Genomic DNA, 14806 nt, shown 5'->3' on the forward strand with positions numbered 1-14806 from the left:
ATGGGTTCGAGAAGGAGATCTGGAATCAGTTCGCCGATGGCCCCTGAGAGAGCAATTGATGGAACCCTGACTAGGAGCTCGCGATGGAGCTGGAGCTGTGGTGGACTACCCCTACCCTGTTCTGTGGATTCGCTGCACTGTCCGTGATTGGCAATGTGGAGTGGTGGAGCATCCTAAACTTTGGAGATGGCCCTGCTCACGGCTTGGCGTGCTCGAAAATAAAGTGGGACGCAAATTCGGCCAGGGGTTCTTGTTGCTTTTGCCCAATCAAAGAAGCGAGTTTCTCACGCAACCAATTCGTGGTGGTGGTGGTGGTAGTGGTGGATGGTGGTCGGCGCAGGAGATCTGCCCGTAGCACCGACCTGGGACAAAAAGTCTTACGCCGTCACAAGCCATACATACACATCAGAGAAACTTTTATTTATCCTTGGTCACTGGCTGGGACTGTGTGGTTATAACGTGTGTAAAAAGTACTCGTTGACTTGTATGAAATTTACATCAAACTGCCGTCTGCACCAATTCCCTTGTGAGCTGTGAATCTCAGATGCAGAACTCCGAACAAAGGCAGCCTAAAGACTGTGCTGATCACAGCAATCTTAAGACGCTCATACGCTCAGACCTCCTCCGGTTCTGCTCTGCGCGGGAGATCGCTCAGTGGGCCGCATCGAAGACGGCAAGTCATGGATTGGCCAGCTGCCGGGTGGCAATAAGTGAAACCAAAAGAACATCGGGCTCAAATTCTTCTGAGCTCCGTGTGTCGAGCTCGAGACAGATGATGCTATGGGGAGATGGTATGTGTGGACAAACCAAGAGCAACCATGCAATCTCGACTCGTTACTAGAGCAGAACAGATAGTTGTTCTTGATTGCGATTCATAGATAGCTACTACTGTGTGTGCTTGTATACTTACTTAGATTGCTCGAAAGAAAACCCTTCCCAGTGGTCACTTTGCCATCCCCAGCAAACATCCGCCATACATAAGAGTTTTCTTTAAATAAATAAATAAATAAATAAATAAAGAGAGAGAGAGAGAGAGAGAGAGAGAGAGACAAGAAAAGTTAAACAAAAGAGTTCATATCCGCATTCATATCCCATATTCTAGCCCATCAACTCGTCAGTCATTCCATCCATCATAACCCCGGGATATCTTCGAACTCATGTCTCATAACCCGGCCATCTATCTATCTATCACACTCGAACAGCCAAGCAGAAACACGGCTTTTTTTTTTTTTTCCCCCACCTTCGCCTTCTCCACTGCTCGTCGAATGGCAGTCGCTACAGTTGAGGCGGTTTAAGTCTGCGTTATCACACTGACCCGCACCGTCTCTGTGACGGTCTCATATATGCGGACTGTTTTACATGCAGTAACCATAGGTCCTGAAACGAAGACACTCGGGTCAGTGGAGGAGACCGAGATCGTCAGAGTCGGTTCAGAGTCGAAGCAGTGGTCGTCGTACAGGTTGAGGGCGTTAATGGGCGAAGAAATGCAGTCGTCGAAAGGCGAGATCTTGAGACACTGAGGATGCTCCAGCCAGTGACACACCAGAGGATCAATCACTGAGTTGGAGGAGGCAAGAGCCACTGTCTTAGCATCTCTGGCCCTACCATTAGTCTCAAGTTCCGCAGCTTGGACCTTTTGGCTAAGCTGAGAAAAAGGCGTTCCCTCAATCTGCATTCGTTCCTTCTTTGGACTTTGAGAAAGGTCAGAAGCAGAACCAACTCGGGGATCGAAGGGAGACTCAGCCACAATAGAACTTGCGACAATCGGCTCAAGCCCCTGAGGCTGAACCTGCAATGCCATCGCTTGCGACTGTTCTTGAGGAAGCTGGGACATCTGAGCACCGGGACCATCGAGAACCTGGGGCACAGGTTGCACCTGCGGCTGCTGAGGTTGTTGTTGACTCTGCACTGACGTCATCGGCTCTTGAATAACTTGCGGAGCTCGTCCAGGCATCACCACTTCCAGCCCACTTCCAGGTCTGCGGGGCTGCTTTACCAAGACGACCAGAAACAGAGAGAGAACGATGATGGCCACATTTTTAGGATCACGGAGGAGCACCTTAAACGCCTCCATCAGTAGGTCCACAAACGAGGTGTTTTCGTCTAGGACAAACATCTTCCGGCTGGAGTGCGGCCGCTGCCGAGGTGGCTGCGGCTGACGATACGGGTCAGATTGGTGAACGTCAGCATGTTGCGAGCGAGGACGGCAGACAGTAGAGTCGACCATCGCAGCTGACGATGCTTGAGATCGAGACTGGGCTCGTTGCTGTGGTTGCTGGTAAGGATTGAAGGCTTCATTCCGTGGAGCTACCAGGTCTGTTTCACCATGGATCTCGTGCAGGAGCTCCTCATCATGATGGCGATACCCTCCGGAAATGTCGATCATGGGTGTTTTGGTCCGCAGAGCGGCCAGCTCCTCTGCAGCAGGGAGGACAGAAACCGGAGACGGCGTCGGCATCGCCTCACCGGAAGAGAGCTGGCCCGCTGCCGACTGGCCCCTAATGTTCATGACGGGGGTGTCGGAGCGCAGATGGAAGGATTCATTAGCGTCTCGGGCGTGTTGCTCGAATCCGATGCCCAAGGCGACCTCCTCCTCCCGCCGATGATGGTCTTCAAGTTCGAACTGGGCCATAGCGAGCTTTTCGAGCTCGTTCTGCATTGGGATATCCACTAACGGCTCGATCTCGACATCGACACGTTCCATTTCCTTCCAGCAAGCCTCCCAGGCACCCGCCTTCATCAGCCCGTTGCTAGCGTAAACCTTGATGCGGAATGCTTTATTGGGACCAAGCTCCTCGAACTTGATCTCGCTGCGACACAGGCTGCACCAATGTCGCTTGCCGTGCTTTTCTCGCCTGCTATAGTCGTCATCGTAATCGTCAAAATCCGGGTCGTCTTCGGAGTCGTCATCTACGTTCGACGGCCCGAGATAGTGCCCGCATTCGAGTATCCTCGCCCGGCGCTTAACCGGCAGCTCGAGGGCCTCCAATAAGCGCTCTTCGAGGATTTCGTAGTCGTTCTGTGGGTGCGGAATCAGAATCCCACGCTCGAGCACGGTGTCTCCCACGCGATCCTGCAGCTCTCTCCATACATCACGAAGGGTCTTCAGACCATCCGACGGCTCTAGCTTGCCAATCATCGGCTTACCCTCCGCCTCCAGATTTGCCATCACCCGTTCCTTCAGCCTAGCATTATGTGCCGTCACGATTGCATCCATGTTATTCACCACATCCCCCCATACCCAGCGCAGCGGCAAAAGCGTTACGTGAAGTAATACCAATGGCGCTTCCTTGCGTGAACGGAACCTTGGCGGCGTGGACTTCCCCTTAGGTGAATATTGAACCGGCGCAACAGGGCTAGTGATCCGTGCTGCTAACCCGTTGGTACGGCGCTTTTTGTTCGACAACGGTAGTGGCGAACTGCCGTTGGAGATCGATGGCGTAGGCGACGATGTCATCGCGTGCAAGTCCGAGATGCCCGAATAGCCCGACGTTCTGCGCGTGGACTCCTTGGGGGAAGAGGTGAACGACTCACGGTGCAGAGACGAGTTCAGCAGCTCATCCTGCTGCTGTGGCGAACCAGTGGCGGTCTTGTCGCAGCTATCGGTAACCTCGTACTTGGCGTCGAGAGAACACGGCGAGCTTTGTGCACTGCGGTCACTAAAGACGTCGTCATCGTGCTCATTGGGTGAGCTACCAGTATCTTCGCTTGAGGTGGATCGGTATTGGGGATGGCGACGGACACGATTAGCCTCCCGGCCGTCCTGCGAGCCGGTGTTCAATGAGGAATGCTCGAGACTGCGGCCATCGTCGCACCGGCCGGTGTTCGCCTGGGCTGTGTACTTCTCGGTCTTGTCGTGCACAACCCGCGCAGCTTCCTGGACCAAGGCTTCGGCACAGAGCGAACCTTTTCGCTGGGCGATGTGGGGATGGAGCGACTCGTAGGCACAGTCGATTGCTTCGTGAAGCCCGTTGATGCTGTCGGCGTGGGTCTCGGCCTGCGGCATAGTTTCCGGGTCCACAACAGCTGCTTCCATCGGTTTTCTCGATGTCCCCTCGCCGGCTTTGAATATGCCTTCCCTCCCACCTCGAGCCGACGAGGACATCCGCTTGGGTGTCGTGGATATGCCGTCCACCATCAGACCAACGGCACATTCGAAGGTCGGATCCACACGAACTGACGGGTCGAGGTCCAAGTTGGGGACCTTCCCAGGCATGGTCGGGATGAAAGGGAGTCACACAAAGGGACCACCGGCAAGCAGGATTGTGTTTATAGCGGGCCGAAGGCGTCCCGTTTCCATCCGTCCCCGTCCCCTGGGAAACTTTTAGCAACTGGGGCAATCGGGCGGCAGTGGAGATGCTAAAGCGTTGCTGCGTTGGCGCCTGTTCCAAGCGACCAGCTTTGCTGCAAAATGGCTGGGGCGATCAGTGCATCCGACTGGCTCATCGGACGGGCGCTCGGAGGGGGGGGGGGGAGGAGAGGAGAATCTGCAGAGGGACCTGGACAGGGCGGTGACCAGACGAAGTCCGAAGTGGGCTGTGATGGTGGCCTTGGGCCAATTGGCGGCGGCGTAAACAAACGGTTGCGCGGCCAACGTGCCCCGCACTTGGGCCAAGGTGGATCATGCAGCTGGGCGCCACCTCTGTTTGACTATGGCACACGGCAGCATCCCGCACTTGCACAGTCGCATTTGCCCTATTTATCCCCTGAGCATCGTCGCTGGTGCATGTGGGATTGAGAGATGTCCCAAAACACCACACAGTTATTGATGCCGCAGCAGGCTACGTTGATCTCCCTCTCCAAACAAAGGGCTGGCCTGCTATGTGTCGAACCCGTCATCACAAAGCCCCAAAGTCCGACTCCCTCGAGCTCCAAGTGGCCTGGACCCACTTCGACGTCATCGTGGACCCGCAGATTGTGAGTCTGGAATCTTTGGGTGACATGAATGTGGGCTCTACTAGAGGTGGGTAGAGAAGCCCATCGACGTCTTAAACGCTTCGCTCACTGTCATGCCCTTCAATGAGGGATTATGCGCTCTTGGCGCTCGCATGCAATCCGGAATGCCTATGTAGCAGCATGTGAAAATAAGGTTCATCTCTAGAATTTCTTCGGTGGGTTCGGAGCAGACGAAGCAGGCAACCCGAGTCACTTGCCAGGCTACGGAGCTGCCGATTCTTCCCTCGGCATCTTTCAATTACCTCATCTCAATCACAAGCTCCTCGTCATGTTAGCCCGCTACCCCAGACCAACCCTTCATAGGTTTTTTTTTTTGGATTTTGTTTTGTTTTGTCTAGCTCCCTCTATGGAGCAGCACCACTTTCTAGTCAGCGAGCTCGCGAGCATTTTCTTATCCTGAGGTCAAGGGAAGTGGTTCAGCTCTCCTAAGTCGAGAAGCAGGTCAAAACCGCAGCGACACGTGGTCTCCAAAACTCGAGCATTCGTTGGGCTGCAACCTCTTCCGCAATGAAAATGCCAGATGGATTTGGTGGGGCGCTTTTGGTCATATGTTGTGCAAGCTGACCTGTTCATTAAGACAGGACCAGCTAAGTACCTATGCCAGTGCTCGTGATTTGAGGAGTTTAGCCAGACCTTAGCTGGTGGGCTTAGTCCATAAGAAGTCCCCACCAGTGAGTTGGATGGGTTTGTTTACATTCATTTGATGTCATTTTCAGCTTGATCTCCGCTCTTCCTGTAAGTTTTAGCCGAGTGTCGAAGGACAGTTGATCTCTCGTCTCTCGGTCAGTCGGCCTAAGGTAGCAGGCCTTCTCGATGGGAGATAAAAAATAATAGGATTTCGGTCATAAGCACCTAACGTCTGAGGGACACCGATAGAAGGATGAAAAACCAGAAGAGTTTGCACTTTGCCCAACATACAATGTGCTGCAGCTGTTTTGCAAAGAGAGGCACCTACCTAACAGCAACTAATCGGTCGCCATCAACAAGTATCACAAGTAAATGTCAGTAAAAGTAGAGGTCAAAGCCCGAGAACGATCGACGGCATATGTTATACGCCCTGCCACATGAGACATTGAAATGAGTATGGATTGATCTTTTGACTTTTTTCAAATTAAAACCCGCCCTTCCTTCAACCGCTCATTCTCATAACTCGGAAGCCATTCGTAAGTCCCCTATGTCAAATCACGGGCTCGTCATCATCAAACATAGACACAATACAAGAGCGCAGAACAGGACTGGTAAGTAAGTATCCGCCCAGAGGAATAGCTAGTTGAAAAGAAAGCTCAAATTCATCCCTCCCTCCTTCCCTCCCTTTCTCCTCTTCGGTCGTTGGTTCATCAACCCCCCAAACCGCAAGACGCCTGACTGTAATAACTCCCATGATACCCAGCAATGAACCCCTAAAAAGAAATCAAAAGGCGATACCATGCCAAATATGCACAAGGGAAAAAAAAGGAAGAAATAAGTACCAAGTTGAGTCAAGAGCGGAGAGACTGCAGACCCAAACAAGAGTCTGCCAAGAAACGCATCACATCCACAATCCACGCTTGAATCACATCTATTCTGATTGCAATTCCACGGTCAACAGCTCTAACCTTGCTACAACTCCCTCCAGGTTAGAGATCAACCTCCTCACACGGGCCATGGCCAAAGCGGCAGCAATTTCGTCCTCAGCCTTCTCCTCGACAGTTGAGGTGCTCTCATCGCCAGAAGCAGCGGCATCAACGAGCTCGAACCGAGCCAGAATCTTCTCAGGCTCGATACCGCCAAAAATGTCGACTTGCGAAAGGCCAGTCATGTCGAGCTCGGCAGCAGGAGCAATTGGTGAAGCAGGAGCGACTGGAGAGGACGTAGATAACGGTGAAGGCGAGTCTTGCCAGAGTTCAAAAGCAGGATCATTCTCAAACTCTTCATCGGTGACAACAGGTGCAGCAGGCTCAGGGGCAGACTTGGTATCGGATCCGGTAACAGTAGTCTCAGAAGGCTCTGGGGATGAGGGAACGATCGGGCAAGCCTGAATAGCAGGAATATCGAGCTTGTCGTCGGAGGAGTTGGAAGAGCTGAAGTCCTCATCGTCACTTGAGAACAAGAAGAGGGAGCCCGACTTGCCAGACAAGACGGAGGTGTCGATAACCGGTTCTGGGGTGTCGAAAACAGCAGCGAAGACCTGAGGTTGATAGTTCATGGCGGGGAGGGCTGTCAGACTGCTAAGACCGGCAGTATCAGCCGCAAAGTCCAGTGACAGATCCTCAGGAATGGGGACTAGCCCCTGCTGTTGTTGTTGAAGAGCTTGGAGTTGTTGTGCCGCATACGGATTCACATCCTTTGGGAGTTGGGGTGCCTGCTGCTGTTGGGGCCGCGGTGTGGGTGGCGGAGGGTTGGCTTTTGGGAGCAGGTCCGGGTTGGCGATCAGCTCCTGGAGTACGCTAGCAAAAGCGGGCTTGGAGAGTAAGTGGCGAACAAAGTCACCGAGTCGCTGGTTTTCCATGATGAGCGCCTTATTCTGGTGGCGCAACATGGCATTCTCGGCATGCTTCTTAGACACCTCACTTTCAAGCTGAGCAATGTACTCTGCGCAAGGTGATTAGTCAGCAGTTTCTGACGGGGGAGGGGGAGATATTCATGCCGTCTTACCTTTTCTTCTAGACCGGAAAGCCCGAGCAGAAACCTTGTTGCGAAGCTGTCGACGCTCCTTGCTTGAGAGAGCCTTGCCCTGCTCGCTGTTTAAGAGTTTCTCATCCTCATCCATCTCCGCCTCCGGCTTCTTCTGCCGTGGCGCCTGAAGAATGGGCGGCCCGACTGGTTCTGGACTGGGCAGAGGGTTGTTACGCATCTCACTGAGGATCTTGTTAATCTGCTCTTGAATGACAGGATCGGTATTGTCGGACGAGTCGGAGCTAGCAGCGCGGAGTTTCCGCAGCTGTTCCTGCTGTCTCTGCTGCTCCCGCAGTTTTGCCAGGGCTGCTTGCTGTTGATGCATGCCGGGGTATACCCGACCCATGGGAGCGTTGGGACGTGACGAGGCCAAAAGCTGCTCTCGAGCCTCCACAAGATGGGGGCTGCTCAGTGTCCGGTTGAGGGGACTGCGTGCCGTACCCGAGCGCCAGTCAGAAAAGCCCTGGGGGTTGCTGCCCAGGAGGGGAGAATTGAAAGTGAAACTCTCGCTACTCGTCGTGCTGAGAAGATCCACGCTGAAGTCCATGTATCCCGGGATATTTGGGTTGTTCTCGTTCACAGCAAATGTGGTCGCGAGCGCGCCGGGGACGATGCCAGTCTGTTGCTTGTACTGGTCATACTGGTGACTGGGAGCCGGAAACGATTGTGGGCTTGATAAGAAGGTGCCGGGTGCAGCGGTCGTCTCGGGAATGGTCGGCTCGGGAACTGATGTTGTCTTGAGGCCTTCCAAAGGCGACGAAGATGCCGAGTCGAACTGTTGGCTATCGTAGGCAGAGAGATCAAGAAGGTCAAGCATCTGGTCGGTCAGGCTAGCATCGGGACCGGCCTGACTTGTGGGAGTCAAACTGGACATTCTGATAAAACGTGACTATTCGGTACGCGCAAGCTTGTTCGATATGCGCGGTCGCCTGATAAACTCGAGTTCCTAGTGACGCGGCGATGGGATGCAACGAAGAACCGGTGACGACGCTGGCAACGTACGGTCGGCAGTAACGGATTGGATGGTTGGTCGCGCTCGGTCGAGTATATGCAAAAAGCGACAAGTGTATACGTGGATAGACAGGTAAGTGCAGCGGTAGGTATTTAATGTTTGCGGGTAGTAGTTGAATACTGCAGAGGTCAAGAAGCGGACAAAAGACGGGGATCAGTTGGTGGTTGGCAGTGGGATCTGGGGGTTTTGATTGCCCGGCGTGGTTCAGGGAATCGAAGAGACCAGCAGCGTTTGAGACGGACGGATGCGGGGATGGGATGAGCCAGCAGTTAGACAGGTTGGGCGTTCAAGTTCTCTTTCTGACGCCGGGGGTGTGACAAGCGCACCGTGGCTTTTCAGCGGCCTGCAATCCCGGTTGGACAGGACCCATGCAGGCTGACCGGGGTTGTGTTGCTTTGGGAGGGGGGGACGCGTAATCCAGCGCCAGGGCTACTATTCACCCAACAGCCCCAGAGAACCGAGCAGGCTACTACTAAAATCCACTGCCAAGAGAATCAGTAGCATTGCTCGTTCGTAACAGCTTGTTGCGACCTAGAAACTGACGTGAAGGGGAGCTTTGCTCCTTGATGGGATCTAGCTGTCAATATCAGCTGCTGAAAACACCGTCCCCAGGTCGGACTCGGCAGCGGTGATGGAATATCCACGCTCCCGTCTCCGTCCTGGTCCCCGTCTCCGAGATAAAGCCAAAACGGGTAGCTTCCGTTTGGGGACATAGAAGAGCCACCCACACGTGCGGAACCGACGGGACAGCGTTTGGACTGCATCCCTAGGCGAAGGATCATTCGGCTTACAAGGATTAAAAATGTTGATGCCTTCTGCTTGTCGCTTCGCACGTCAGAGTGGCTGATTATAACTCCCCACGATGTCGTGGCCTGCAGCTGGCTGCTGCTGCTACGGCTGCGGCTTAGCCTGGGCAGCGATTTCAGAAGCTGCTGCTTTGCGTTCCAGGCGAGCTCTTGGTCGCTGAGGTACTGATATGAGCGCGGAGCTCTGGCCGGCTGCTAACTCTTGTTTGTACATTTGGGCAATCATTTATCAAGCTGACGGGGAAGCACGGCCGACAAACAGGCTGTGCACTCGTCATCGGATCCGGCCGTTTTGCACTGCCTCAGCTTGACCCTGAGTAATTATCGATTGGATATGGGGCCATGAACCCGGCTATCTGAAACTGGCCTGCTCTCTTGAGCCACCACTCAGACAGCTTCTCCGGCGCGCGATACGTGCTGGCGACTAGCATGAGGATCTGCTTACGAAGTAGTAAATGCATTCCGTCGCTTGGAACTCTGAATCTTGGTGACGAAACGCTGTGTGCCGTTTTTCCCCACAATTCATGGGACACAAGATGGTCCTGATGGTTGATGCTCTCCTCAACCCGGTAGAACCTTGCTCCCGCGAGCGGCCAGCTTTGTCCCCGATCCCGAGTTCCAGACGGAGATCGCTCCATCTCCGATCGAGCCAGCCGAGTCCGTTTTCATTACGGCAAGTAAGAACATCTTGGGGCTTTAGAGGTGCATTTGCCACACCAAACAAGCTATCACAGATTATGGTTGGGTTATAACCGGCAAACTACGGTAACCAAGACGACCTGTGCCTCGCATATCGACTGACAGTAGATAGCTCAAATGGGCCATTACTTCGACCTACACATACTTCTTTCTCATGGCTTGCTACGCCGCTGACTGCGAGTGGACTCTTTGCAGCTGACCGCAGGTGCTTACGATGCGCACCATGCCAAGACCGCCTCATCGGACAATCGGCATTCGCGACACCGATGGCAGAGGCATTTGTGGGGTTGTCTTCTGTCGCTCTTATTGTGATGCACGGCCATTCTCAAACATGTCAACTACGTACTCTCAACACGGACTTTTGTCAGGATAAGCCTTGTTGCGGCTGTTCTGATCTGACAACTCTCTCAGCAAAACTGGGTATTATATAGAAACCGGCCCCGCCTTCCAGAAGCTTGAAACGACAGTTCATCGATGATCTGATCTTCGGGATGCTCGGTGATCTGCGCCACATCCTCTCGCTTATTACGACCTTGGCGGCCTCCGAGAGAGACATGAGTAGGCATGAGAAATGTCGGCACTTCCAAATCCGGTGCTTATCTCGACCATTAACACTGAAAGGCATGTGTTTCGGGGATCACCCAGCCAGTTGTTTGGCATTGGTACTCTCTAGCTGAAGAACGAAACCAAATCAGACACTATTACTCTCACTCTATAATAAAACTTGATAGGAAGAGACCATCCAATTGGCGTCAGAACCGCGAAGTAACTCAGTATTCTTGAAAAAGAGGGAATAAAAACCTCTTTTCGTTATGTTCCTCGTTGATTGCCAATAACGCAGGTTGACACCTTCCAAGGACCACCTTAAGAACCTCTGCAGCTGAAGTTCTAAACAACAAGGGTTAGTGTTGGATTGCATCAACTGAGATTTCAAAGCGAAGTCTCAAAAGATTCAAACATATACACAACTGCACCAACATAGACCTATGCATAAATGCGAGATACGTGAGACTACAGTAATGTAGTTAGAGGACACCAAAGTGAAACATCTGAGCGATAGTGAAGTGAGGCTGACGAGGAAGACCTGACAAACCAGAAATACGTAGGGTTAGGGTTATGTTCTGCCCATGTCCAACAAAAAGCAGATCACTGGCAAAAAGCTCGGATACGCATGCCCTGCAATCTCGCACATCTCGGTAATATGCTACATTGCTTTTCGCATGAATCGAACTGCTTTCGAGGAGTGTTTTCAAGGAACATGCTAGCAAAATTAGAAAAATTTATAGTCCTGGTGGGGATTGAACCCACGACCGTCGCATACCCATTACCCATCAAGGGGTATAAGAGCGAAATCTTAACCGCTAGACCACAGGACTATTTTCCTTGTGATTGGTAGAACTTGTCAAAAACAAAATTCATCAATTTCGTTGTCAATTGCATCTTTGTGCACTGGCCATCAAGAGAGCTTGCGATGGCTGCTCCCCATGGCTGAGTCTGACCAACAAATGGTTGCCTGCAGTTGTTGGTTGTACATGGTTCCCTCGCAATAACAGCTTGAGAAACGCTTCATGTATGGCATGAGCTATGGAATACAGCTCTTGAACTGCAACCAATGCCTGCATTTGATAGATCTACCCCTCGCCATAACGTCCTGCCGGGCGACCAGACTATCAACAGACAAAAAGATACGGCCTCGCTCTCTGTGCGCCATATCGTCAAGAGTGTGTGCAATCCCGGATCCATCGGCAATACTGCGGCAGCAGAATAGTCTTGGAAAGAGGATAGGCTTCGCTTGTCAGCTGCGACTTGCAGTAGTGATATTGGGCACCCAAGAACATGCTCTACAAGAGCATTACATACCATTTTCCATTCCCACACCTGTACAACGCAACGCCATACTTCCATTAACGAGACAACTAATTATGGAATTTGAACCTACTGTCCATTCCTCCTCCTCCCTCCAGCCTTGCTCCTCTTGATGTGCGCTCTCAACGCTTTCCTTGTCTCCACCAAACTCCTCTTCTGTTTCTGCTTCGCCTTGCCAAGCGTCATAAAGAAGTTCTTCTTACGCGCCTTCTCCTTGTTGGTTGAACTCTTTCCTTCGGCCTCCTTCTTGGCTTTGCGCAGAGCCTGCGTCGACTTGTGCTCATCGCGCGATGGCTTGTTTTCGCGCGCGCGTTCCAGTTTCTCTTCCTTAGTTGCCTTCTTGCCTAGCTGTGCCGGAAGCTCAATATCCTCAGCTGTCAAGCCATCTTCGATGTGCTTCTCAATCAGCTCCTTCTTGCGCTTGGCGGTGTTGCCAAGCATTTTGTCGAGTTTGGCCTGTTGACGGAGTTCCTTCAGCTTGGCCAAATCGGCAGGCGTCAAAATAGTCGTAGTGGCAAGCTTAGAGATGCGCCTCGCCTCAGCCTCAGCTGTAGACTCTGCTGTGCCGTTCGGTCGAGCCTCGCTACCGGCCTTAGCCTCGCCATTTGTTTGGACTTCGCCATTAGTTTTCGACGTGTCGACAAGTTCAGGGACTTCCTCAGCCCCGGAATCCTTCCTCTGTCTCTTTTTTGCTGGGCCTTCGTCTTCAGACTCACTGCTGACATCAATCCAACCACCAGATGATTCACTTGTATCGGAGGCAACCTCCCACTCTGACGAGTTCCATCCATCATCCTCATCCTCCTCGCCACCATCCTTGTTCTCACCGTCTCCTTCGCCTTGTTCGACCTTCTTTTTCTTCTGCTCTTCCTTGTACTTTTCCAATAGCTCGATACCCTCGATATCCTCGGCCGCCTCTTCTTCACCGAATTTGAGAGGTTTGATCTCTCCGGCGCGAAGACCCATCGTGGCCTCCTTGCCACGGAACTTCTTCTGCAGCATCTCTGGGTATACCTCCCGGTACAGAGATTGCAGACCCTTCGCTGCCATCATCACACCCTTGTCCTTGCTCTTCTGGTATAGCACTAGGTCCTGAAGAAGGGTTTCGCTCATGCATAAGGGCTGCCGCATGGCCACTTCTCGGATAGCGTTGAGACCAGCAGCCGCAACCTCAGCCGCCGAAGCCTCAGATACAAACTCGTTGGCGATCTTGACAACGAGTGGCTCAATCACATCAGGTGGTACCAAATTGTGCGTTGCTTGAGCAAGACAAGCTAGGAAGGTCGTGACGTTGAGTTGCTTGGGAGTAAGGTACCGCACAAACCAGGAGTAGAGGGGGAGGACGGTAAGCTTGTGCAAGCCAACAAGACGAGTAACGAGCTGCAGTACTAGCAGGCGGTTCTCGAGTGTAAACTTGTTCTTTAAGTTTTGCAGGTGCTTCTGGAACAGCTTCTCGGCAAACCCTTGAGGGTCATTGATGAGGTGAAGAGCTGAGAAGTTCAGGGGATGTGGCGCGTGTTTCTTTCGTTCTTGCCTATTCTCCGACGTCAGTGTCCATATAAAGAACAAAACGTAAACAAGCCTCCATACTTCTTGATCTTCTCCAGTGCCTTCTCGTAAGCTTTTTGACGTTTTTTAGTTTTCTTGTTGATGAGGCTCTGGTGCTTGACCTTCTTAAGGTCAATATCCTCGTCGCTTTCCTCATCCTCGAGTTCTTCCCTCTCCTTATCACCACCCAAGAAAAACCGACAACCCCCAACAACTACCTTTTCATTGTCGCTAAGACATGCCTCTTTCATGACATCGCAGGGCCTGGCGTCGGTCCATATCTGACGGCGCCATAGCTCGCGAGTAATTCGGCATGCCCAGAGGCCTTTGCTAGAAGTGCGGTCGGAAGTAAGGAGGTTATGAAGCACGGTTTGGATAGTGCGGTTGAGCTTATGGTTTGTAGCCTTCGCATTCGATTCCCTTAGGTCGCTGATGATCTTTGTATAAATCAAAGTGCGAAGAGACTTGCTCGGCGACGAGATGAGAATAGGGAAGAGCGTCGTTAGGAGGCTGACGGAGTCAATCACATCTTTTCTGCGCAGCAGCACCAGGCTTCCTACCACCTTCTCGCGCAGGTCCTTGTCGAGCGTGGTATGGTGTTGGGTCAGGAGTTGCTTGAGATGGTCAGGAAACGGGGCGGTGATATCGGGGTAGAGGTCGGCGACATGCGCAACCAGGTCGACAAGATCATGGAACTTCTTGATATCTTCAGACGATGCTGTTGCTGGCGATGAGAAAAAGATTTGGCGCTGAGCATCGTACGCCAACCACTGGTCGTAGAACTCCTGGGCATAGGATCTGGCCTTTTGGTTAGCAATAAAATCCGAGTGAGCAGGAGGGCGGACGCATCACACTTTGGATCTCTCCTTATCTTGTACTGGAGGTTGACAAGGTCAGCTTCGACCTTTTCTAGGGCTGCAACTTTCCGCTTGGGCATCTTGTCTAGCACTGGCGCAATTGAAGGTTGCTGTATCTGCTGCGGCTTCAATCGAGATTTTCTCTGGCGCCTTTGCGAACATGCTTATCTTATCAGCAACATTTATGTGGGGCTGTTTGTGGGACTTGTTGGCAGGCGTTCTCACCAATCGAAACACTGTCATCCAACACCCGCCAAGCTGAGACGTCAATGAGGTGGCAATTGACCCAACCACGCGGATCTTATCGTAGCTACCCTTCCGAAACATGCGAGCAAGGGAACCGAAAATCCAATTTTTCTAGGAAACAGTCTGGTCTATGCGCCTTAACTTCCTGCCATTACAATAAT

The 14806-nt window shown here is 52.4% G+C and overlaps 3 protein-coding genes and 1 non-coding gene across 4 annotated transcripts; all 4 read right to left on the reverse strand.

Moving 5' to 3' along the window:
* Positions 1-1291: 1291 nt before the first annotated feature.
* On the reverse strand, positions 1292-4216 carry CTHT_0015590 (uncharacterized protein; the record flags this gene model as incomplete). Its single annotated transcript, XM_006692002.1, has 1 exon — positions 1292-4216. The coding sequence occupies one exon, from the start codon at positions 4214-4216 to the stop codon at positions 1292-1294; it is 2925 nt and encodes a 974-aa protein (XP_006692065.1).
* Positions 4217-6514: 2298 nt separating this feature from the next.
* CTHT_0015600 (uncharacterized protein) lies at positions 6515-8485 on the reverse strand (the record flags this gene model as incomplete). Its single annotated transcript, XM_006692003.1, has 2 exons — positions 6515-7527; positions 7591-8485. The coding sequence occupies 2 exons, from the start codon at positions 8483-8485 to the stop codon at positions 6515-6517; spliced, it is 1908 nt and encodes a 635-aa protein (XP_006692066.1).
* Positions 8486-11411: 2926 nt separating this feature from the next.
* On the reverse strand, positions 11412-11504 carry CTHT_0015610. Its single transcript is given in 2 exon segments — positions 11412-11449; positions 11466-11504. It is a non-coding gene; the product is annotated as a tRNA-Ile (tRNA).
* A 559-nt stretch (positions 11505-12063) lies between these two features.
* CTHT_0015620 (uncharacterized protein) lies at positions 12064-14479 on the reverse strand (the record flags this gene model as incomplete). Its single annotated transcript, XM_006692004.1, has 3 exons — positions 12064-13528; positions 13585-14340; positions 14421-14479. 3 exons carry the CDS (start codon positions 14477-14479, stop codon positions 12064-12066), a joined length of 2280 nt encoding a protein of 759 aa, XP_006692067.1.
* Positions 14480-14806: the final 327 nt, after the last annotated feature.

The sequence above is a fragment of the Thermochaetoides thermophila genome, assembly GCF_000221225.1.
Source record: "Thermochaetoides thermophila DSM 1495 unplaced genomic scaffold scf7180000011814, whole genome shotgun sequence".
Classification (NCBI taxonomy): Eukaryota; Fungi; Ascomycota; class Sordariomycetes; order Sordariales; family Chaetomiaceae; genus Thermochaetoides; species Thermochaetoides thermophila.